At 40.7% G+C, this 26,692-nt stretch overlaps 1 protein-coding gene across 22 annotated transcripts in view; it reads right to left on the bottom strand.

Moving 5' to 3' along the window:
• The window catches only part of RBFOX2 (RNA binding fox-1 homolog 2), a 255,042-nt gene that overhangs the window by 109,231 nt on the left and 119,119 nt on the right, over positions 1–26,692 (bottom strand). The window contains exon 1 of one of the 22 annotated variants that reach the window (XM_027769027.1): positions 1,064–1,433. The exons of 20 other annotated variants lie outside the window; for them this stretch is intronic. Coding sequence is in view for 1 of the 2 variants with exons in the window: in XM_006170309.3 (XP_006170371.1) it covers positions 1,064–1,090 (27 nt within the window). In the remaining variant the exon portion in view is untranslated. Of the gene's footprint in view, positions 1–1,063; positions 1,434–26,692 lie in introns of those variants that run through there. One more of the 22 variants, XM_006170309.3, reaches the window with a different exon arrangement.

Here is a 26,692-nt window from a genome sequence, read left to right as displayed (position 1 = left end):
CCTACAGAGAATGAAAGCCTGGAGTGAAGCCAATCCTAAATCTAAGACTAAAGGACCTGAATGTCCTAAAATGTAAGTTATTTCATTAATAAATCTCAGCCTCGTCATTCCCTCTCATCCTGTATATAAAGAAAAAAGGGAAAAGGAGCATACAGGAGGGTGCCAACGAGAAAAACAGCCCTGCCCAGGAGAACTGTGGAAGAGCATCCACCTTTCCATTTGTCAGGAATGACTTGCTAAAATGCAGATTAGATATTGCCTGGCATCAACAACTAAGGCAGAGGAAAAGAGAGAGCGTAGGAAAGGAGGAGGGAGGGTAGGAAGGAGAAAGAGAGCGAGCTGTGGGCAGGGGGGAGAGAGTGAGAAGAGGGAGATCATCCATTTCCTACTCCCTCTCCTTCAAATGTCTTCTAAAGCCTGTATGATTGTCATTTACACATTTGGATCGCTTCTGTCAGGAGAGCTCCACCTGCCTCTGTTACACCTGGATGCTTCTAGGATTCCTACCCCCCAAAAACCCGTGCTCGTAATAAAACCGTAATAACAAAATACTCTTTCCTAACCTTCATTTTTATTAAGCCTTTTAGAGCCAAGACAGCAAGACTGTAATTCCACAGCCACCCAGAGCAACCAAAGTGAATCAGGAATCAGATTTCCATATAACACAAATTCTGCAATTCTTAAAAGGAAGTCCACCCCTCTCCCCTGGTTTTGGCAGTCTAGGAGAATCTCTTCCTACCTCTGCAGTCTTTCTCTCTCCCTCCCTCTTCTCAGAACCAAGACAAAGAGGTAGACAAATCCCCACAGGGTCTTTCCTGAGCTACAGCTGCACAGCACAGGAAACAGGAATCTGCTATGGAGCGGAGGGCGGGGGGGAGAAAAAAGGATACGGATACATGACACACACGTACACCGAGCAAAGCCAAGATCGACACTTTTCAGCTGATAGCAGTAAGCCTGGTCTTCTCTAAGAAGGTGACAATAACGAAAACTCTGCTTACTCTACCCCACCCCAGCCTTTACTCAGATCCCAGGGACGAGACCGAGGACGCACAGATCTTACCTGAGTTACCATTTTCTTTTTCTCCATAAACCAAACAGAATAGATGAAAAACCCTTCAAAGCGGCCGTGCTGGGGCACACCTCCACAGCTTTCTTTCCCCCCCTCCCCCCCAATCCAGCTATTTACGGGCCAGTAATTGATCTCCCTTTATACCGTTTTCCTTCCTTTTTCTTTCTAATGTTTCTTCCTTTCTTTTCTCTTCCTCTCTGGCAGTCTCTCCCCCTCCTTCTTTCTCCAGCTCCCTCCCATATCTCGGGCAGATGGCTGAAGGAAGCCCCACCCCTGAATGCCTAAGGTAATTAATCAGAGCAGAGCCCCACCTCTTCCTCCTCCCCCCACCCCCTCCCAGAAGGCTGACATCTCCCAACTCCAGAAGCAGGCCTGCTGGAGAATGGCAGTTTGGTACGCGTTTTGCGCACGCGTGTGGGATGTGTGTGTGTGTGTGTGTGTGTGCGCGCGCGCGGGGGGGGGCACAGAAGGGGGAGAGGGAGGAGCAGGCGCCATGTGCCGGCATATTTTAGGGATGCGATGGTGACAATAATTATATAGCACTAGAAGCATTCATAGCAGCTTACTGTAGTTAATACTGATTTATAATAAAAGACATTCCAGCCACGAATATCTGATAATAAATATGAGACAAAATTATTTAAAAAATCATTTTCGCTGATGTACAGTTTATAGATGCCGTGGATTTCATAAAAAGATATAAGTGAAAGCGCTGAATGACCACTGACTGGAACAAGAACAGGGGCTATGCAAGAACTTGCTTGTCCTGGAAGACCACACCAGCCTACAGAGTGCAGGAGGCTGAAGGAGGAGGGAGGTCATTTAAGTGCTTATTTTTTCTACCATAAAAAACTTAGGGATTCTGAAAAAAGGTGTCTATAAATATGAATGCTTAGTAAAGGTGAATACAAAAGTGTATACAAATGTGATAGCTTAAAGGCTTCCAGATTCATTAAAAGATCCTGGTTAACTGAGATTTCACCCTTTTGTTCCCGAGCCTTTTGTGCCCCAGCCTCTACGGAAAAAAAAAATTATTTTTGGTAATATATACTGGACATCTATGTCATTCTTATAAATGGTTAACTGTTAACTTATGTAGTAAATATAGAAGATTTAGGAGAATGTTCATCAAGTATAAGTTTCTTTGAAGTTCTCTTATTAAAACTGTATGATAGAGGGAACCAGCAGTTAGCGTAATGGCTATGTCGCTGGACTCCCATGTAGTCGACCATGGTTCGGATCCCGGGCCCGGTGGCTTAAAACTCACGCCGGGCGCGTGTGCGTGCGTGCCCAAGATCACGAGAGGAGAATGGAGGAGAAGGGACTGCAGTGTGGCCATCCCCCACTGGGGGGTGATTTCTTGCTTTCTGTCTCTATGTCTCTCTCTGTCTGTCTGGCGAGCGCACGTGCCCTATAGCGAAAAACCTCTCAAAAAATTAAAAATAAATTAAAAATAAATGAAAAAAACTGTATGATGGAAAAAGTATCAAAAGATATAGTTCAGTTCAGAAGTTCTGGTCTAATTCTGCCACTTATTAGTGATCTTGGAAGTCTTTAACTTCTGAATATAAATTTCATAATATCCCTACTTTATATTACTAAATAGTCAAATAATATAATTTATGTTTTGAGCTTATGAATATCCTAAGTTTATGATTTTTTGATTGCCAGAGGACACATGCCAGAGAGAGGGGGGGAGGGGGGATGGAGAAAACAGAGAGAACGGGAGAAAGCACCCCTCAATGTGGTCACACAGCAATTCCTTCTTCATTTCTCCTTTCTCTGCTGGGATTTTGGGCATGTACACATATGTGCCCAGCATGTTTTTTCAAGCTGCTGGGGCCAGGATTTGACACACAGTCTGCCATGTGGCATCCAGCTCCCCTAACCATGAAGCTATGGGGCCAGCCCAAATTTATGATCTTTATCCTTTGTCTCAAAAATTAAATTTTTCTAATTTTTTTTGAGAGGTTTTTCACTATAGGGCGCATGCACTCGCCAGACAGACAGAGAGAGACAGAGTGACAGACAGCGAGAAATCACCCCCCAGGGGGGATGGCCACGCCACAATCCCTTCTCCTCCATTCTCCTCTCGGGATCTTGGGCACGCATGCACACTCACCCGGTGTGGATTTTAAGCCACCGGGTCCGGGATGCGAACTGTGGCCGACTACGTGGGAGTCCAGCAACATAGCCATTATGCTAATTGCTGGTTCCCAAATTTTTCTAACTTTTAATAGTCTAATATCAAAAATGGGGTTCCATTCTAAAAGATAACATATTTTTGCTATGCTACATTTATGCTATAATCTTTAATAGACTACAAATTCAAAAATTAATTATAAAATTTAGCCTTCTATTTTTTAGATATCTAAATCAAAATTCAAAATCATACTTAAAATATATAGTTTTTCATTATCTTCATGAAAATGGTTTGGCACACTGCCAATAGCAACATCACCATACTCTCCCTTAAACTAATACCATTATAATAACTCTGAAAAGAACACAGGAACTATAAAACCATCTTTATAAGATCCTAGAGAAATTGACACAATCATAAATATTAACCAAGTATCTTCAATGCATCAGACACTATTCTGGGTACTTTAAGATATCTGCATACTTTTGGTATAATCCACATATGTAAAGAAATATATAAAAGAATAGGATCTTCGAACATTAGAAAAAACATTATGAGAAAAGGAATAGGTCAGTACTAGGCCTGTTTTTATTTAACACTTTTAGAAAAGATGTAGAAGTCAGAACGTACAGTGCTCTTTGAATTTGCAGCTGAAAAGCCAGTGAGGAGATAAAATGCCCATCAAAAAAATTTTAAGACGAAGTGAATAGGCAGAAAAGGATTTGGTGAGTTTCATTAGAAGCAAGAGCAACCCAGTATACTTCCAGAAAAAAATCTAAATAGTGTCTATGGAATAATTATGTTCTCATGCTAATACAAGAAATAAACCCAAGATGGGACCAGCAGTTGGTGTGACGGCGATGTCACTGGACTCCCTTGTATTTGACTGCAGTTCGAGTCCTGGACCCGGTGGCTTAAATTCACGCTGGGTGCGTGTGCGTGCGTGCCCAAGATCCCAAGAGGAGAATGGAGGAGAAGGGATTGTTGCGTGGCCATCCCCCTGGGGGGTGATTTCTTGTTTTCTGTCTCTCTGGTGAGCGCACATGCCCTATAGCAAGAACCTTTCCCCCCAAAAAAGAAATAAACCTGAGAATCACTGCATGCAATTCTCTGAATCTAGTAGTCTGCAAAAAGCCTCCAGCAGAAGACACCTGCCCCCAATACCTTTAGAAAAGTCACAGCTGTCCTGACACTTGGGTGTGACTATAACCTCCACACAAGGAGAGAGACAAGACCCCAAGAGATCTTTTAAATCAAAGGGCAAATGAGAGACCCCACACACATAAAAAGTTCAGGACTAAGATAAAGGTTTCCTCAGGCCCAGGATTCATGGCACTTTTCTACATTAATCTATTATGTAATTAATTTCATTTGTTATTATTACTATTTTTTAATTTGACCTGAGAGAGACAGACAAGAGAGAGAAAGGGAAAGCAAGAAAGCAAGCCACCAGGTCCAGAACTAGAACCATCATCAGCCAAGTGGGAACTCAGCTCCTTTAACCACCAACCATCTGCCAGCCCCAGGACCAATATTTTATACTGTGAATAACAGGCCTGAAAATTCATGACCACAAGAAAGAGTTGGTATGAGTTAAAAATTCTTAAATACAAAAATGACTTTTATAAACTCACCGAATAACATGGTCACCATGAGCACTGGACTAGCACAATGATATTCTGGAGTGTGTTCCTGACTTTAAAGGCTAGCATTATAGAGGATAATCTGCTCTCTGGTGCCCAAGAGAGAAGAACAATTGGGTCTGACCCAGCCTGGGTCTGACCCAGCAAAAGAAACTGAAGTTCCCTGGTGACTGAATATGCCTAGTAATATGCCAAGGAGGAACTCAGGGCATTCTTTCTTTCTCACTCTGTGTGTGTGTGTGTGTGTGTGTGTGTGTGTGTGTGTGTGTGTGTGTGGGGTTAGGGAGGTGGGCAGGCAAATTCACCATAAAATGTTAGCTCAGGGAGGAGACAGTATCCATCTTCACTGACCTGCCGAACCCCAGCTTCCAGCACAGTCCTACAGATACGGTAGATACTCAAGAAATATTTGTTAAACAAATGAAAAGGGGCACTTCCTTGATTGTTTCCTCAATATTTCAGCAGTCACCAGAATCCTTGTTTCCCTTCCCCTGTACTAGTCGGCTGAAATATATCTCACTGAAGTCACCAAAGTCCTCCAAGTGATGGCCAAATTCAATGGACATTGTATATCTGACGGAAATTTGTTTTCTTATGTGTGTTTCTTTGCAGAGAGGATCAATGGTATTCATCAAATTCTTGAAAGTGTCCAAATCTAAAAGAGGTTAACACTGCTGAACACTTTTTCTAAGTGTTCTAACTCATTCCATCACTTCAATTACCACCTACTTATCCTGATGACCCATACATTTCTATTTCTAGCCTAGATATTTCTCCTGAACTCCAGATCAAATATCAACTGCAAAGTAACGGTTAACTCTATTTAGATAACCTACAAATTTCTCTAGAAGTCTAAAACTAATTCTCAAAATCAAGTCACTAATTCATTTAACGAAGTGCCTATTATATGCCAGGCACTGCTGTAAGCACTGGGAAAAACAGTAATGGACAAGAAAATAAAAATTCCTATACATGTAAAGCTTGTTGGAATGCAATTATGTTTGCTTTTTTGGTGAATGGTTAAGTTTCCCAACTGTTAAAATAACCACCATTCCTAGAACTTAACTCTAATGGTTTCTTATTAGGCAATGACATATACTATTAGTTCATTTCATCCTCATGACAATGATGAGATATTTTCATCTTCCCCATCCTCAACTATTTTTTATGACAGAGAGCAAGTATACGTGCATGTGGGGAATATGGGGGAAAGGGCCTTAACAGAGTCTTGTCATGCCAAGATCTCCCTTACCTAGCCTGCTAGCTCTTCGAGTGCACCCCATGTGTTTTCAAGCTGACCTAGGGATTCAAACCCGCATGTGGCAAAGAGACTTCCAGCCTTGCAGTGGGAACCTGGCTTACATCTGTACCACAGAAGCTCCTTTTCAGAGATAAGGAAACTATGGCTTGGGAAAGAAAAGTAGTCTAAAGTCACAAAGCTAGCAAGCTTCAGAACTCAGATGCAAACCAAAAACTGATATAAAGCCTAAGGTCCTTAACCACACCATTTCAGAAGCAGTCCTTTTGATTTCTTTTTCTTCCATCTCTATCACCCCAAACTGCGTTCCAACCTCATTATTCTGTATCTAGCTTCCAACTTATCCCTCTGCTTTTAGTCTACCACTCTTCCCATCCAGGCGTCTTGCTACTGCTATAGTAATCTTTCTCATTTTGCTACTTCTCTGATTAAATTCCTTAACTTGGGACCAGCAGATGGCACAGCATGTCACTGGACTTCCGCCTGGCTGACCACGGTTTAAGACCTGGATCTGGTGGCTTGAAAAATCACACCAAGCATCTGTGTATGCATGCCCAAGATTCTAGGAGGAAAATGGAAAAGAGACTGTGGCATGGACATCCCCCCAGGGATTTTCCCTCTCATGGTGTCTGTTTCTCTCTCTGGTAAGAACATGCACCCTAAGGCAAAAATCTAAAAAAAAAAAATAAATAAATAAAAGAAAGAAAAATCCTTAACTTTGGGGGCCAATAGGTGGCATATTAGTTAAGGCACTGGACTCCCACATAGTTGACCTTGGTTTGAGTCCCAGACCCAGCAGCTTCAAACTGACAACGAGCATGTGTGCATGCATGCATGCATGCATGCCCAAAATCCTGGGAGGAGAATGGCTGAGAAGGGACTGTGGTGTGGCCATCCCCCCCAGGGGGAGATTTCTTACTTTCTCTCTGTCTCTTCAGTAAACCCATGCACCCGATAGCAAAGCTCTCTCTCAAAAACAAACAAACAAAAAGAACACCTTAATTTCTCCCCACAGCCTACAGGGGATGGGAATCCTACTTCTCACACAAGAATCTAAAACAAAATCTGGCTTCAGCATATTTGTTCAGAATACCTGCTTGACCTCCGTCCAGTCCCACCCACTACTCTCTCCTGCCCTGCCACATTGGGCTAACTGCAGGTAGTTTCTCAACAACACTGCTTCTATTCTTATTCCCCTGAATGTGGTTTTCTATCTGGGAAATTCATCTTTCAAGGCTCACTTTAGAGACCTCCCTATTTCAGAAAGTCTTCCCTGATCCTGCCTGCTCCTACAACTGAGTTAAGTACCCTTTATACACAGGCACACTTTATCTTAGCACTTAATCCATGGTACATTACTGCAGGAATTATTATTTCAGCAAAATGCTGGCTAGACTGTGAGCAGTCTGAGGACAGAAATCATGTTTTATCCTATAACCCAGTTCTTAACTCAGTGCCTGAATGTGCAATAAACCAGTGTTTGTTAAAATCAAATGATGTCTTCATTTCTTGATTTCTATCAGTAGCCATTTATCTTTCTATACATGGGTATTTAAGTATGTAGTTATTAAAATATTATAAAAGCATTCTTTCTAGGGCGGGCAGGTGGCATAGCAGTTAAGGTGCTAGACTCCTAGATGGCTGATCATGGTTCGAGCCCTGGACCTGGAGGCTTGCTTTCCCACTTGACTAGAGTCAAATTTTAAATATAATAATAAATAAAAATAAATAATTCTTCAAAAAAAGCATTCTTTCTTTCAAGAGTATACCTGGAAATAGTTTCAAATTTATAAATTTACTATAGTAACTTCAGTATCTTTTACACTTGATCTTAGCCAAAAGGCCGAGAAGTGATTACTTCAGTATCTTTTAGAAATCTGTTTTATTTTTTAAATTGCCAGAGAGAGAGAGAGAGAGAGAGAGAGAGAGAGGGAGGGAGGGAGAGAAAGGACTCCCCTCTATAATGGGACATGTCTACACCTCAATCCCTTCTCCTTTTTTCAATCCTTTCTCCATCCTGTAGGATGGAGATTTGGGGCATGCATGACATGTACCTAACATGTTTTTCAAGCCATCAGGACTGGGATTCACAAGGCAATTGGCCATGTGGGATCCAGCTTCCTTAACCATTAGACCACAGGGCCAGCCTAAGTATCTTTTATCTAAAAGGAATATGTACAAAAAAATGAGAGGGAGAAAGGTTTATTTTCACTTTATTAAGCTAGTTCACATTCTAAACAAAATAACACCCACTAATTAATAAAAACTAATTACTCATAACTTCAGGTGGTCTTGCTCCTCACATTTTACATAAATGTGACTCAACTTCCCCATCTTACACCCATGTAATAGCAACGCTGTAAAAGCAAATCTAAGCATCCCTGATCGAAAGACAGGGCTTGCTCAGACTTTCCCAGGCTGCTTCCAACACCCAAGTGAAAGGCAACATTAAAGGGGATAGCATTTCCTGCAATAATAAAAACCTGTTAGTATAAAAGCTCTTCACAGCACGCCCCCACACAATAACCCCAACTAAGTGTAAATAACAATTTACACCTAATAGATATTAAACACCTTTCCTGAAGCATGTAGAACACAATACCACTTTAATATCCTTTGCCCTAACATTCCCTTTAATACAAATGAAGTCAAATTATTATAGTTAATTCTCTTATTTCTCTAGCTTCTATTCTCTAGTTCAGGCATGGCTCAGCTATATATAAAAAACTCATTTTAGAAAAAAAAGATGAGAGCAGAATTTGAAGTCAATAGCTTTAGACCTTAGATGCTTAATTTTTTTAAAATCATCATTTTTTTTTTAGAATTCTTTTATTTATCCATTCATTTATTTTAATTTGACCAGAGAGACACTCAGAAAGAGAGAGAGAAAGAGAGAGAGAGAGAGAGAGAAAGCCACCAGGTCCAGGACTTGAACCATGGTCAGCCATGTGGGAGTATCCAGTGTCTTAACCACCACACCACCCACTGGTCCCCATCATATTTATTTCTTGTCCCCCAAAACCAAACCTTTAGAGCTAGAGTGCGGACTGGCCAGGTAACACAGAAATTAAGTGCTACATGTAAGGAGTTGGATCTGACACAGCCCACTGACCCCAGTGGCTTAAAAACCACTGATGGAATGGAGAAATGGAGGAAAAGGATGGGGGCATGACTGCACTCCAAGGGCATGATTTCTCTCTCCCTCTTTTCCTCTTTCACTCTGGCAAAAGCACAAACCTTCTGGCAATTAAAATTAAGAAAAAAAAAAAGATTGTAAATAATATACACCAAAACATTGGTGAGGCTACAGAAATGAGAAAATATTACTTCAAAAATTAACATCTGGCTTTGAGTAACTTACTCTCAGATCTTGTTTGTTTACTTCTTTTCAAGTTTATTTGTTCCATGACAGAGAAAGAGAGAAAGAGAGATACAATACTCCCAACAGGGTCTTGATGTCATGATCCACCACCAGATTCAGATAACCCAGCACACAAGGCTGGTCTCTGGGCTTGAACTGGCACCCTTCCTGTGTGTGTCAGTCACGTTTACCACTGCACCCCTGTCCAGCCCCACTCTTACATGTTTAAGCTGATCTAAACCTTAGACAACAAGAGTCATACATACAACTGAAATTACATATGTATTCTGTGAGAGATTAAGGAAAAGGTTCTCAGACAAATATTAAAAGAGATGGGATGTGGGACAGTGGGCCAGCCACGGTGCAGCAGGTAAGCCCTTGTGTAAGGAGCCAGATCCCACGGCCCACCACAGTTTGAATTCTGGCCCTGGCAACTGGCGAAACATGCTGGGCTCATGTGCATGTATGCCAAAGGAGAAACGGAGAAGAAAGGATTGCAGTATGACCACAACCCATTAGAGGGAGCTTTCTCGCTCTCTCTGGCAAGCGCACATGACCTCTGGCAATTACAAAAATAAAAAGGATGGGAAGTGAACAAATTTAAATGTAACAATAAATGGACCATCAAGGAAGTAATACATTTGGTTGGCTCTGTGGCATTGTGCTAATGCACTGCTCAAGAGGAACCTGATCCCACATGGCAAGCAACTAGCCAGGTCAGCCTGAAACACGCCAGACTTGTGGTGCATGAGTGTCTGAGAGCTACTGGATTGGAGGCCTGGAGGGGGATCGCAGTGTGACCAGACCCCCCTTTCCTCCCTACCTCATTCCTTCTCACATGTGTGTACATGTACTCTATCACATATTTTCAAAACCTAAATAAGAAAATTTGAAAGAGAAAAGAATACCTGATTAAATATGCTGTTTCTCTAACACTAAAATATACCATGCCTCTATTTTTAAATTACTAGGTACTCTGTTATTTTGTTCACCATGATATCCCTGTGCCTGACTGCCGCAATATCTGGCATACAGTAGACACTTGAAAACATGTGGTGTACAGTCAAGTAATTAATAATGAAAAATTAAAGAATATGTATGTATCAAGGTCATCATGTGCTCACAAAGAATTGAACAGTCTATTGGTTAATTCACTCTATGGCATTTTGCAGATTTATGTAGACGTTGGTATCAAAAGTATCTTTTAAAAAATTTTGTTGGGGGACTGGCAGTTAGCGTAATGGCTATGTTGCTGAACTCCCATGTAGCCGACTGCGGTTCAAGTCCTGGCCTCAGTGGCTTAAACTCACACTGGTGCGTGTGTGTGCGTGCGTGCGTAAGATCCCGAGAGGAGGATAGAGGAGAAGGGATTTCGGTGTGGCCATCCCCACTGTGGGGGTGATCTCTCACTTTCTGTCTCTCTGTCTTTCTGGTGAGCGCACGCGCCCTATAGCAAAAACCTCTCAGAAAATTTTTTTGTTGTTGTTGGAGGATGAGCAGATAGCATAATGGTTAAGTTGCTGGACTACCATGTAGTTGACCATGGTTCGAGTCCCAGATTTGGTGGCTTAAACTCATACCAGGCGCATGTGTGTGTGTGTGTGTGTGTGTGTGTACCCGAGATCCAGAGAGGAGAATGGAGGAGAAAGGATTGCAGCGTGGCCATCTCTCCTGGAAAAAAAAAAAAAAAAAAAGCAACTCTCCAAAAAAAAAATTTGTTGGGAGACCAGCAGACGGCATAATGATTACGTCACTGTACTCCCACGTTCCAGTCCTGGACCCAACGGCTTAAAACTCACACTGGGTGCATATGCATGTGTGCCCAAAAAATCCCAAGAGGAGAATGGAAGAAAAGGGGACTACAGTGTGGTCATCCCCCCCTGGGGGGTGATTTCTTGCTTCCTGTCTCTCTGTTTCTCTGACAAGTGCATGTACCCTATAGATGGACTCCTACATAGTTGTCTGTGGCATTCCAAACCACTGGCTTAAAACTCATGCCGGGTACGTGTGTGTGCATGCCCAAAATCCTGAGAGGAGAATGGAGAAGGGATTGTGGCATGGCCATCCTCCCAGGGAAGGAGGGGTGATTTCTCACTTTCTGTCTAGAGAGTGTCATGTCTCTCTCTGTCTCTCTGGTGGGCACACATGCCCTATAGCAAAAATCATTAAAAAAAAAAATCATTTTTAACAGGGTGCATGCTTTTGCTGGAGACAGACAGATATGCAGAAAAAGAGGGAAAGTGAGAAATCACTCCCCAGGAGGGTGGTCATGCTGCAATCTCTTCTCCTTCATTCTCCTTTTAGGATTTTGGGCATGCATGCACATGAGCCTGGCATATTTTTCAAGTCGCTGGATCTAGGACTCAATCATGCAGCTGGCCATGTGGGATCCAGCCACCTTAACCTCCAGCCACTAGCTACCCCCCAACAGTTACATTTTAACTATCCAGTCAGAGGCAGTAAATCTTTAATCTAAAAAAAGTATCTAAAAATAATTTCAGGATGGGGGTGCTGACAGGTGGTATAGTAGTTGAGGGCACCAGACTCCCACATGGCTGACTGCAGTTTGAGTCCTGGACCTGGTGGCTTGCTTTCTTACTTTCCCTCTCTCTCACTCTGTCTTCCTCTGGTCAAATTAAAATTAATTAATTTTAAAAAATAATTCTTTAAAAAATAATAATTTCAGGAACAGTTTCTTAAATAGATCTTTCTGGGCTGGGAGATATGCTCATCGCCCTTTAAATCATGCCTAGCAAGGCCCTTTCTACATATTCTGCCTGTATTTTAAACTGATTTGGTCCAGGGTGGGTTCTGCAAAAATTAAAATAATAAAATAATCAATTTCCTCTGCATTCTCTTAAGACAGGGAGGATTTTATTAAAAATAAGAGAGCAATTAAAGGTCAAGTATCTAAAATACTTTATTACTTTCTGTTGAAGGGAACTCACTTTATTTCATTATCTTAACACCAGCAAGTCTAGAAATAATTTAAAACAAGTGTAAAACCTTTAATCTAAAAAATACTACTCAATCAAGGCCTCAAAAATTTCCAATTGCAAAATGTACTGGTACACAAGTGCAGATGCTATGCAATGAGAAGTGCTTTAAAAAAAAAAAACAAAAAAAGTATTACCAGAGGGTGCATAATATACTTGCCAGGGAGAGAAGGTAACTGAGAGAAAGCACCCCTAACAGGGAGTGGTCATGTCACAATCCTTTTTCCTCCATTTGTCCTTTCTGTCAGGATTTTGGGGCATGTATGTACACTTATTGCCCGGCATGTATGTTAAGGTGCCAGGGCTGGGATCTGAACCATAGTCAGCAATGTGAAATACAACTGCCTTAACCACTGCACTAGGATGTCAGTCCTGCAATGAGGAGCTTGACTCAGTAAGTGTAAAATTATAATAGAAGCTAAAAAGAACATTTTATAATCATATTTATAAAATAACCACAGGGTATCAAGTAACTGTCTCTTACTTATTTATAAATTCATTGAAAAAAAGCTGGGACCTTAACAGAATGAATAACTGTCAACTGTAAAATAGCTCTGGATCCTTCAATTTAGAATTGTTTTTCAATCCCATTAATTTGCTGATATGGCGGAATGGAGAACGCATCCTTAAATTTTAACATCCCATTACGTGCATTCCTAAGCTACTTTAATTTCAAAGAGAATAAGCCCAATAAATGAAGCAAAGCCAGAAAAATGTAGTTTCAAATACTGAACACTACCTTTATCAGCACCAAAATCTTAATGACCAAAAACCTGGGGTGGCAAATTTATGCTATGAGTGAGTAAAAATTCACTGGGAGAGACTTCATCAAACCACATCATAATTTCTTCTTCCTTTTTTTTTTGGAGAGGTTTTTCGCTATAGGGCGTGTGTGTTTGCCAGACAGAGACGTAGAGACAGAAAGCTAGAAATCACCCCCCAGAGAGGATGGCGATGCCGCAATCCCTTCTCCTCCGTTCTCCTCTCAGAATCTTGGGTACGCATGCACACGCACCTGGCGTGAGTTTTAAGCCACCGGGTCCGGGATGCGAACCGCGGTCGACTACGTGGGAGTCCAGCGACATAGCCATTACACTAACTGCTGGTTCCCAAACCACATCATTTCTTTATGCACCAGTGTGTCTCAGTACTAAGATCCTAGTATGGCCTGTAAGACCTACTTGGCACTCTTTCATCAGCCCACAATTTTTGGAGCAGTTAGTCAATTTCCTACCTCAAAAAATTCATTTTCGTATTATAATAATTTCTTTCATTTATTTCCAATATAGTAGTCCTCCCATTCCACGACCCTCGCCAGGGGCTGCCTGAACCTTCGGGTGGCAGTGGAGCCTATGTACTGTTTGGTTCTAAACATACATACCCATGATAAAATGTGATTTATAAACTAGGCACAGTAAGAGACTAACAACAGTAACTACTAACAAAAATATAAGGACTATAATGTGCTATAATAAAAGTTAAGTAAATATGGTCTCTCTCAAAATATGTTAATGTACTATAGCACATATAACTGAACTTGGGAAACGTGAAATCACAGAAGGGGAGACTGCTGCACATTCTCTTGAAAAACACTCTCCCTTCCCAACCCTTTCCTCAGACAACTTTACCTATGTTAAAGTTATTACAAGTCCTGTACTCCCTTACTAGGAGCTCAGCAATTTAGTTTTCAGATGTTTCTTGACAAGTGCGCATCCCTATTTGCTTGTAAGAAGATTTATTTCTAATCTAATCTCATGACACTTCTAGTCTTAAACTGTTAAACAGACCAATTTATTGTTTTACATCAGTAGAGAGATTGTAAACAGATAAATATAGACCAATGTATTAGACTACATAGTTAAAAGAACAACACATGCCCTCCCCCATATGACTCCAATACTGTAATTCTAGACTTGAATAAGAATTGCGAGTTTACTCTAGAGCACTTACCCGGCAGGCTAACTCAAATAGCTGCATTTTCCTAGTAAGACTATTGGTTAGCTCTCTTTTCTTTTAAACTTATGTATTCTTGTCCAGCCCATGACTTAGGTGCTAAGTATTAGAGAAAAGGCCACTTGAAAGAGAAAAAACAATTAAGGGTCATGAAAACAAACTGAGAGGCCAAGTAGTATATATAATTAGGCACTGATTATATTAACTCTTTGATCATCGTTGTCTAGCTTTTCAGCACAATGAATATTTCAAAGAATCGGGGGCCAAGCCCTGGTCTGGTGGTTAAGGCAGATGGATCTCACAGGGCCAACTTTATGGTTTGAGTCCTGGACTTGGTGGCCCTGAAAGGCACATCGGGTGAAAGTGTGTACATGCCCCAAATCCTGAAAGGACAGAGAAATGAAGGAGGAGGGACTGCAGCATGACCATTCACCATGTGGGTGCTTTCTCTCCTTCTCACTCTCTTTCTGGTGAGTACATGCACCCTCTGGCAAATTTTTTAAAAAAGGTAATTATTTCAAAGAATCATGGTCTATCTGAGCTTACCCCTTCATTTTATACAGAAGAAAACTGATGTCAAGAAAAATGAAGTTATTTGAACATGAACATGAAGGTGCACTCTTTCATCAGCCCACAATTTTTGGAGCAGTTAGTCAATTTCCTACCTCAAAAAATTCATTTTCGTATTATAATAATTTCTTTCATTTATTTCCAATATAGTAGTCCTCCCATTCCACGACCCTCGCCAGGGGCTGCCTGAAACCTCGGGTAGCAGTGGAGCCTATGTACTGTTTGGTTCTAAACATACATACCCATGATAAAATGTGATTTATAAACTAGGCACAGTAAGAGACTAACAACAGTAACTACTAACAAAAATATAAGGACTATAATGTGCTATAATAAAAGTTAAGTAAATATGGTCTCTCTCAAAATATGTTAATGTACTATAGCACATATAACTGAACTTGGGAAACGTGAAATCACAGAAGGGGAGACTGCTGCACATTCTCTTGAAAAACACTCTCCCTTCCCAACCCTTTCCTCAGACAACTTTACCTATGTTAAAGTTATTACAAGTCCTGTACTCCCTTACTAGGAGCTCAGCAATTTAGTTTTCAGATGTTTCTTGACAAGTGCGCATCCCTATTTGCTTGTAAGAAGATTTATTTCTAATCTAATCTCATGACACTTCTAGTCTTAAACTGTTAAACAGACCAATTTATTGTTTTACATCAGTAGAGAGATTGTAAACAGATAAATATAGACCAATGTATTAGACTACATAGTTAAAAGAACAACACATGCCCTCCCCCATATGACTCCAATACTGTAATTCTAGACTTGAATAAGAATTGCGAGTTTACTCTAGAGCACTTACCCGGCAGGCTAACTCAAATAGCTGCATTTTCCTAGTAAGACTATTGGTTAGCTCTCTTTTCTTTTAAACTTATGTATTCTTGTCCAGCCCATGACTTAGGTGCTAAGTATTAGAGAAAAGGCCACTTGAAAGAGAAAAAACAATTAAGGGTCATGAAAACAAACTGAGAGGCCAAGTAGTATATATAATTAGGCACTGATTATATTAACTCTTTGATCATCGTTGTCTAGCTTTTCAGCACAATGAATATTTCAAAGAATCGGGGGCCAAGCCCTGGTCTGGTGGTTAAGGCAGATGGATCTCACAGGGCCAACTTTATGGTTTGAGTCCTGGACTTGGTGGCCCTGAAAGGCACATCGGGTGAAAGTGTGTACATGCCCCAAATCCTGAAAGGACAGAGAAATGAAGGAGGAGGGACTGCAGCATGACCATTCACCATGTGGGTGCTTTCTCTCCTTCTCACTCTCTTTCTGGTGAGTACATGCACCCTCTGGCAAATTTTTTAAAAAAGGTAATTATTTCAAAGAATCATGGTCTATCTGAGCTTACCCCTTCATTTTATACAGAAGAAAACTGATGTCAAGAAAAATGAAGTTATTTGAACATGAACATGAAGGTGATTAATACCATAATTGGAACCAGAATCCAAGACTCTTAATTTCAATTTTACACTTTCCACACTGCTACTAATTTAAAAAGCAAATAGATATTCAAGGACTATGCTTGATAATGGCCTAACATTTTCTGATTTTAGATTTCAACAAGTTAATAATTAAGATGCCACTATCTTATTACAAAATAATAATAAAAAATAATAAGACAGTCTAATTGTGGATAGTGCCCTCTACTATGTATTTCCTTTCTGAAAAATACAGCAACGACATTTGGAATCTGCCATCTGTACTTTTAATCTACCCAAAACAAAGCCTAACATATACTATAACATGGTGGCTTTGTTATGTTCTAGTTATATTGCCCAGCCTACCCTGTTTAAAGTGCACGCACGTGTGTACGTGCACACACACATACACACAAGAATCTCTATGAAGTTTAAGAACTTATAGTGCTAAACACCAAGCACTCCTGTCTGGTTGTCAATACTGGAAAATTCAAACCTCTTGATACTGCAAATTAGCAATATACCTTGGGAAATCTAGTCTTGAATGGTACCAGACCAAAAGACAGAGAGCCGGTAAGCATTTCATTACACTATAAAACCTTTACATCAATCAAATAGTATCTAGAAACAAGTTATAGCCCTTAGCTTACCTGGACAACAGGATATTGATAATCCATACAATATACACCATACATAGCAAAGGGGAAAAGAAGTCTTCGGATAAAGACAGAAAAAAGAAAAAAGTGTCTAAGGTTTTTTGCCTCGTTTGATCTGGCTGTCCTGTACAAAAGATCTAGGTAGCACCAAAAAAAAAAAAAAAAAAAAAAAAAATTCCTTGGCTGAGTTCCAGGCTATGCAGGAGGTATGCTGGCTTCAGCTGATGAAGTTGGAGTCTGGTTCAGACCAGGCCTCCACCCCAATAGGAATGAACAACACACAGAAGAGATGTTCAAGGAAAAGCAAAAAGCTCCAACCGAGATACTAGTCACAGACTGAAAACTGCACTAGAGATCTGCTGTTACTGTTGGTTTTTAAACTGACAACTCCACCAGAAACTCAAGAGGCAGAGAACGACAGCCAGGGAAGGGAACACAGGCTCCTTAAACTGGCACACAAAAACAGGAGAAAGCACAAGGCCTCCAGAAGCCAAAATAATATATATGTTCCAGGCTTTCAGTGCGTCAGAGGGAACACTCCCAATCCAGGACATGGAAAGGCAGATGGGACTGGTATTTCTCTATTCGTTCTTGGGCGGGAGCACGCACGCGCAGATACAGGCACGCGCAGACACACATGCGCACATGCGCACGCGCACACATACACTCTCTTCTGACTCCAGCAGAGACAGGTGTTAGGATTAACAGTATAAAACCCTTCTGCCAAGGAAAGGAATGGGAGAGAAAAGTTACACTGATACATGCAGTAAAGGGATCTCTTTCATGACACTGTATGTTTTTGTATCATTTAACACCTCCCTCCCTGTGTGTTAAGAGAGGCTAGGACAGCTGGCAGGATCAGCACTAGAAAAGTGGAAGGTGGCCTCAACTCTGAGGCAACATGAGTCCACTGGAGCCTTCAGATATGCAGGGTACACTCTCTCAGCTGTTCCAGTCAAACTTGGAAGGATTAACTCTGGCTGCCTGCAAAAAGGTGGGGGTGGAAAGGTCTTTTCAGAAAAGCCAGTTGCTTTCCCCTTTTAGGAAGCTGCTATAACCATCCTACTGCAATATACAAACACACACATGCATGTGTATTTCTCTAGCAGATATTAAAAGCAGTAACAAACTTAGACAGGTGTTGGTTTAGTCTGACAAAGCACAGCAGGTTAGAGTTGGCTTCCAGAACCTAAATGGCCTGTCTAAAATCAGATAACCGCTAAGTAATTGTTAGAAAATAGGACATAGAGTGAGAAGAAAGTAAAAATAAGTGGCTACTAAGGGCACACTAGTTATAACTTGCTCATAGGAAATCCTTTATTTGGGACAAGAATTCAAAAGTTCAAAATAATAACTTTAAATTAGTTTCAGGAGCAATGACCTTCCTAATCTTGGAGAGTCAGCAATAGTATAACATGCTTTCATAAGACTAAACCAGGAGGATTAAACACAACTGTGAGGGTATCTCTGAGTATTACCCATGCCCACCCCCCGCCCCGACCCACACCAGTGCGATTTGTCTCCTTTTATGGTCATTGCAATTTATTTTAGGACTGTTCAAAATAAAAATGTTTTTAAAAGTCAAATGGCCTTAGTACATCTAAACATTTGCCTTCATTAGTTCTAGCAGATTAGGAGGACCACTACCTTACACTAGATTATCTCTCTTGCTGATATTGAGTCTATGTGTATTACACATGAGCAACAAAAATTAATCAATTCAAGGGACCAGCAGTTGGCATGGTGGCTATGTCGCTGGACTCCCATGTAGTCGACGTGGTTCGAGTCCCGGACCCGGTGGCTTAAACTAACGCCAGGCGCATGTGCATGCGTGCCCAAGATCCCAAGAGGAGAACGGAGAAGGGATTGCGGCATGGCCACCCCCGTCCCCCGGGGGGGTGGAGAAGGGACTGAGGCGTGGCCATCCCCTCCCACCCCCCGCCCCGGAGTGGTTTCTTGCTTGTTGTCTCTCTGTTTCTTTCTGTCTTTCTGGCGAGCGCACGTGCCCTATAGCAAAAACCTCTCCAAGAAAAAGAAAAAAAAATTAATTAATTCTGTATACTGTATAACAAGAACCACTGACTAGACATCTAGTACTTACACATAGGTACTGTGTGCGCTAAGCATGGGAGACATGAACAGACACAGTCCTCTTGTCAAGGATTTTGCACTTTAGAAATAGATAAACATACAGGTAAAACCAAAAGCCAAAGCAATGCTGCAGCATAATCATTATAAGCAAATTCTCACATGTGAAATAACATTTTTAAAAAGCTGCTCTTAATGAAAACTTATTTTATTTATTTATTTATTTTTTTTGGAGAGGTTTTTGCTGTAGGGCGTGTGCACTCTCCAGACAGAGGGAGACAGAGAGACAGAAAATGAGAAATCACCTCCCAAGGGGGATGGCCACACCGCAATCCCTTCTCCTCCATTCTCCTCTCGGGATCTTGGGCATGCACGCACACGTGCCCGGCATGAGGTTTAAGCAGCCAGGTCCGGGACGCGAACTGCAGTCGACTACATGGGAATCCAGTGACATAGCCATTATGCTAACTGCTGTTTCCTTAATGAAAACTTCTATAGTCTCACTTTCCCACTACTAAAACTATAAGACTCTACTTTGTCGATTCTTAGCAGAGATTATCAGAGCCTCATAACAATTCAGATCTGATTCACCACATCTCAGGGCCCCTCACGTACATTCTAGCTGCCCCTATATGGCTATTAAAATGATAATGAAGAAATTACAAAAAGAATGTTTCGGCAATGAAATCTTATACTCTGAGGCCAGTTTGGTGGCATAGAAACAACCTATTCTCTGTGATGCTGGGCCCACGTGAGAAGGCCCTGAATTCCTACCCCAAGGCCTCCCTACACATGCGTGCAGCATGCCCTTTATCCAGGCAGGCTGCAGCTTTGAGTGTGGCATGGCATGAAAACCCTGCTGGGGGCGGAGCGTGCCTGTCTCTCTCAAGAAATAAATGGAATAAACTAAATTTCCTCTTCTAATCAAATACTTTTCCAGTCCTTTTTCTTCCCTGTAGACTTTGCCATTTCGTCTTCATGCTACTTCATTCATATACAGCAATACTATAGTACTGGCCACATGCATACTTGTAAACTAGCATCACTATTAAATCTATGACTTCTCTAGGTATAAACACTGGAAATAACCAAATGTCTTACAAACCATAGAGGGTCATGATAATAAACTACAGCAGACAAACTTAAGCTTCTTGTTAACCCAGTTCAGTGTCTCACGAATTAATTACAGATGATGAAATTCCCAAGTGGTACTGTATTTAAAATTATAGACTGTAATTCAAATCCTAAAACAACTGACAACTGATTGAAAAGTGGTCCCCAGCTATGTAATTGAGGGCCTAGTCACCTTCTGAAGACTTATACAAGGTGAGAAGATACCAGTGATAAATTACTGAGTAAAAAAATTATATTGTTGAATATTGTGGACAGCATCATTCCACAGTCGTAAATAAAATTATATGAGGGTATACATGTATGTATCTATATGTATGCAGTCAATTATGTAATTAGTGGGCTTTATAAGTCACATAAATTATACATGTATCTACACATACACATATATAACTTATTGGTTGACAGTCACTAATATACATATATGGCATAAGACAAAAACTATCTCTAGAGGGTGGGGATATGATTAGTTTTCACTTATTACTTTGGAGATAAATTTCTAAGTTGTTCAACTACATTTAAATTAGCATTTTACTGGGCCTAGCTCCACGGTACAGTGGTAATGCGCTGCTCACAGAGAAGCCAGATCCCACACAGCAATCATGGTTTAAATCTCCAGCCTAGCTGGTCTGAAACATGCCAGGCATACATGAGTGCCCAAGATCTGACAGACTGGAGTTCTGAAGGAAGGGGATCACTGTGTGATCAGACCCTGCAGCAGACGCTCACCTCTCTCTTTCTCTCCTTTCTCTCCTCTCTCTCTCCTGCATGCACATCCACTATCATGAATAAAGGGGGGGAAATGGCATTCAATGCTCCTATAATTTTAACTTTTTTAAGTCTAAGGGAACCAGCGCTGGCCTCACAGTACAGCAATTTAGTATGACCGAAGAAACAGCAGATGGCATAGCAGTTATATGGCTGGACTTCTACATGGTCAACAGCAGTTCAAGTCCTGAACCCAGAGGCTTGAAACTCATACCAGATATGTGCACATGTGTGCCCAAAATCTCAAGGAAACAATGAAGGAGAAGGGACTGCAGCATGGTCATCCCCTCTGTGGGGTGATTTCTCACTTTCTGTCTTTCCAGTGAGTGTACACACCTTATGCCAAAAATCTCTCTTTAAAAAGCAGCAGCAGCAGCAGCAGCAGCAGCAGCAGCTGTATCCCTCATGGCTGACCAGGGTTTGAGTCCTAGACTCAGCAGCTTACATGTTGGTGCCCTTGCATATGCCCATGATCCTGGCAGGATAAAGAATTAGGGAAAAATGGATTGTGAGATGACCAGGTCACACTGTGGCATGTGCACATGCTCTCTCTCAAATGCATGTATGTGCCCACGTGATCTCTGGCCTTAAAAAAATAAGTTTAAGAGACTCCGAAATAAATTTTACTTTGCCTAACATGATGGCATAACTATAAACTCTCATTTAAGACTAGAAGATGTAAACAATAAACCATCTTAATCATATGCATACCTAAGTTTTCCCTAACCATATTTAGGTCTAGCTTAAATAGTCAGCCTTTCAGAAAAACGGTGAAATAATTCAGTATTTGAATTATAACTCCCTGTACTTCATCCTGCCTTCTTACTCACCTGTCTTTTGCAAAAAAATCTTCAATCGTAATTTAAACACCATAATTTAATTAAACCAAACTTCTAAACATACTTACAGAAAAAAGGTAGGTCCTTCCCCTGTAAGACAAGAAACACTGCGAAAACTCTGTCTATAAATGTTAGGGTGGAAGGTCTGCTCTCTGTTTCTGATGCAGTCTTTCTGCAGAAGAGTAATACAGTCTTTCTCAATTGCTAACAGGAAGAAAAGACATGCCTGGATCAGAAGCTCAACATCATTTTGCTGTCTTCCCCACTACCAAAGTGATTCCAAAAGCAAAAATGTTTCAACTAAGAAATTACTATTAATACTGATTCCTTCACCCAGAACAGACTGTGTATTTTCTTTAAAGTTTAAATACTATCATATCCACTCAAAAATTTCAGAAATAAAGAAGACTTATTTTTCACAATAAGCTTAAGAGTTAATAATATTTGCTAATGATGTCAACTGAAAAAGTATATACTCTATACTATTAGGAATCCTTTTATAGTATTAAACATTCTTGTGTACTTAGAAATCAGGAACACGAATACAGAAAATGGCCTTTTGTGTATATATTTCTATACACCTTATTAGCAGAAACATGCATACCAATTTTTTTTGTTTTTCCTCAATACTGCCAGAAGGCACATGCGCTCACAGAGGTAGAGGGGGAGGAGAAAGCACTCCGCAATGGGGCACGGTCACGTCATAATCTCTTCTTCGCCATTTCCCCATCCTGTCAGGATTTTGGATATGCATACACATGTGGCAGGTGTGTTTTTCAAGTCTCTGGGACTGGGACTAGAGCGATGAATTCAGCCTTGTGAGATCCTACTTCCTTTTACACTAGGATACAGGGCCAGCCCACCAATTCACTTTTCAATCTAAGTTTCAACAGTTGGCACATCTAGAACATAGAATATAATGTTATCAGAAAGACACAGACCTAGACCTAGAAATAGACCTGATACTCATTATCTAGATCTAAAAATAGATTTGATGTTTAAGAGTGGGATATCTAGGGATCAGCAGTTGGTGTAATGGCTATGTCGCTGGACTCCCACGTAGTCGACAGCAGTTCAAATCCGGGACCCGGCGGCTTAAACCCAGGCCGGGCGTGTGTGTGTGCGTGCCCAAGATCCCGAGAGGAGCATGAAGGAGAAGGGATTGTGGCATAGCCATCCCCCCTGGGAGGTGATTTCTTGTTTTCTGTCTCTCTGTCTGTCTCTGTCTTTCTGGCTAGCACATGCGCCTTATAGCAAAAGCCTCTCAGAAAAAGAAAGAGCGGGATATCTAGAAATAATTGTGAGAGACCAGAAATTTAAGTTCTGCAAAGGATAAAACAGATAACCTACCATCTCTCCCATGCCAGAGGACCTGGCTAGTGGTACTACACAGTTATCTGTACATCCACAACTCTTTGAATTTCAGGCCTTATAAAGCACTGGGTAAGTTCAGTCAATCAAATGAACCAGAAAATACTGAGATTCTTCTCTTTCTCTTCTACTCTCTCATTCCTGATCTCTTCTCTCCCATTCCTTCCCTTCTGCCTACACCTAAATCTTGCAAGGTGTTCAAAGATACTACAATAGTTAGGCCTCAGGGTAGACTCTGCTAACAAAGACTGCAGAGATTTCAGCTCTGAGGTATAAATTTGGTTTTAGTATAAGTATTTAATATGGTTGCAAATACTGCTATGCACGATGGTGGTAACAAATTTCAAAAAGCAATAGGGCTTGAACTATATAGATGAAATTGGGAGGGGAAGATACACACACACACACACACATACACACACACACACACACAAAACATGTCATTAGATATATGAAGACTGACTTGCTTAGGATCAGTGGGATCAGCTACATTCAATCCTGGGCAAGTAGTGGCAAATGACAAGGAAAGTAGGTTGCAAACATTGGGGAGGGCCTAGGACATTGAGCTATATGTATATTTCAGACCTTATCTTTAAAGATTGTTCAAGAGGGAAAAAAGCGCTACAAAAATGTTTTGTAAAAATGACTCTAGTGACTACAGGTAGGAAGGGAACAAATTAAAGGTGGGGAGACCAATTAGATGCTACAGACTATTAATGCAAAAAACACACATAAGCGGTAGGAATAAAAACAGTACAAAGATGTCTAAAGCCTGACAAAGACAGCATCTGCAGTACCGGGAGACTTTCCACAGCAGGGTGATTACATATAATGCCAGGGGTTCCAAGTCTAGCTTGACTGGCCAAATAAGACCACTAAAATAGGGAAATTAAGACCTGATTTCAGTTGTTGGTAGGACAATTGACAGAGAATGTCTAGCAGGCGCAAAAGCTGTAGATAGCAGCCCCAGAGAAGAAGTCAGCATTAGAGGAATCCAGGAGAAAAACAAAGGCCACAATGGAACTGAAGTTTCTACCTCACACTGATTTAGTTTACAACATTCACGGAGCGTCAACCATGTACTCCAAAAAAAGAAAAGATAAATAGGAGAAAAAAGATAGAGTGAAATGGGGGAAGAGATAAAGATAGATAGATGGCAAACGGCTGAAAATAGAGCCTTAAGGAATGCTCACTTCTAGACGGCAGAGATAGCAACAGAGGGTAAAAAGATTAAGCAGGATCGTGTCCTAGTCACAAAGCCAAGACAGAGACGTTTGCTACTTTCCTTCGATCCAGCATCCCTTACACTAAGGAAGTTTCTGTAAATTGATATCAGAGATGAAGATATTATTAGAATGTCAAGAAATATAGAAAGGTAAAAGAGAATAATAGTTCAGCAAAAATGACTCAAATTACCAAATAGGAAATCAAGTCTTGAGAGCCATCTCAGTAGTATAAGAATGGTAGAAAAACTTGGGGCCAGCCAATGGCGCAGTGGTTAAGGATGCTGGACTCCCACATGACTGACTACGGTTTGAGTCCCAGACCTGGCAGCTTGCTTTCCTTCACGGTGGCCTTTAACCTCTTGGCCCCAATAAAATAATTCTTTAAAAAAAAAAAAAAAGGCAAACTCAGAAGTCAGAATGACAAAATCAGCATAATGCTTACCTATCGATTTTAATGAAACTATCTTTGCTTTCCAAGTGGCATTAAAGTAGTAGAACTCCCACATGGCTGACAGTGATTTGAGTCCCAGACCTGGCAGCTTGCTTTCTTTCTTTCTTTTCTTCTCTCTCTCTCTCTCTCTCTCTCTGGTCAACTTAAAAAAAAAAAAAAAAAAAAAAGACAATGAATAAAATTAAATAATTATTTTTTTAAGTATAAAAATAGTAGCTAATACTCAACCAGCTGCTGCTGCTTCTATCCAGGTGAATTTGTATTTTGCCTGTGTGACTTTGATCTTACTGCTTTCTTTTTCTTTCTTTCTTTCTTTCTTTTTTTTTTTGAGAGGTTTCGCTATAGGGTGCGTGCACTCGCCAGAAAGACAGAGACAGAAAGAGAGACAGAGAGCGAGAAATCACCCCCCTGGGGGGTGGGGGATGGCTGTGCCGCAATCCCTTCTCCTCCATTCTCCTCTTGGGATCTTGGGTACACACACGCACATGCCCAGTGTGAGTTTAAACCACTGGGTCCGGGACTTGAATCGCAGTTGACTACATAGGAGTCTAGTGACGTAGCCATTAAGACAACTGCTGGTCCCAATCATATTGTTTTCTTACACATTTCACAATGTGCAAATCTTAAAATGAGGCCCTTCAAGGCCTACTTTAAATGCCATTTGCACCATGAAGTTCTTCCTGATTATTTCCACTAGAAGTAATCTCTCTTTCGAAATTCTAGAGGTATATGGCACCTTCTATCTGCTTTTAGGCATACTTGTTTCATCTCTTAGGTGATATCTTTAAGCTATCTGTTTTTCTTTATAGTTCTCTCAACGAATTAAGCTAATATCTTTTATACAAAATATGCCCATTGGTGTATGAAAAGGGAGGGGTTGCAATAATTTAAAACCATAAATGCAAAGTATCTGAATTAACCGCCATGTGCATACCATTCCTAATTTGTTCACTCAGCTGACATCCATCCATCCACTCAAATATCCTCGACATTGTGTGAAATCCTTGGGATAAAAATATTTCCTAAAGAGCTGAAAAGTCTATTAAAAAGATATACCTGTAAGAGTTCTACTTACTCTAAGTTCCTATGACAATTGTTGCATTTTCTGCAACAATGGGAATGTGTTACATTATACTTACCAGAAAACAGCAAATGGAAGGTAAGCACAGGAACACTCTTTTGCATGCCACATGGAATTACACAAAAGAAAGCACAGGTATAACATGGGACGGCTGAAATGCATTATTCTGTTTTGGAGTGAGATATGGCATGCAATCTGTGAGGCAAGCAATTAGCATTTTTATTAGAAGTGTCTTTCAACATTCTTTCCTCCTAAATCAATACTATTAAGAAGTAAAATATATCCATAAATGATAGGACAATAGTAATTCACTTTAACTCCAGAACAATAAGTAATGTATAAATAGTAAGGGAAAAGGTATAACTTTAGAAAAATAATTCTAAATATTCTACTAGTCGGGGAAATATGCCCACAAATAATTTCATATACATTATCTTATATAATAGAGCCTTTTCCCTCCACAAAAACTTTTACTTCAACCAACTCATAATATCTCTGTGGTAAACTGTAAAAAAGGGTGACAATATTTCACAGTTCTGACAAGAAGTAGAATTTTTTCCTCCACTCCTTGAATTTGGTCTTAGCCTTGTGACTCACATTGGCTAAGGGGACATTAGCAAATGTGATACAAATCGAAGCTTGACAGGTGCCTGTT

Source organism: Tupaia chinensis, unplaced genomic scaffold (assembly GCF_000334495.1).
Source record: "Tupaia chinensis unplaced genomic scaffold, TupChi_1.0 Scaffold148234_1, whole genome shotgun sequence".
NCBI lineage: Eukaryota > Metazoa > Chordata > Mammalia > Scandentia > Tupaiidae > Tupaia > Tupaia belangeri.
The sequence above is the reverse complement of the archived record's forward strand: the minus strand, read 5'-3'. Positions and strand labels throughout refer to the sequence as shown.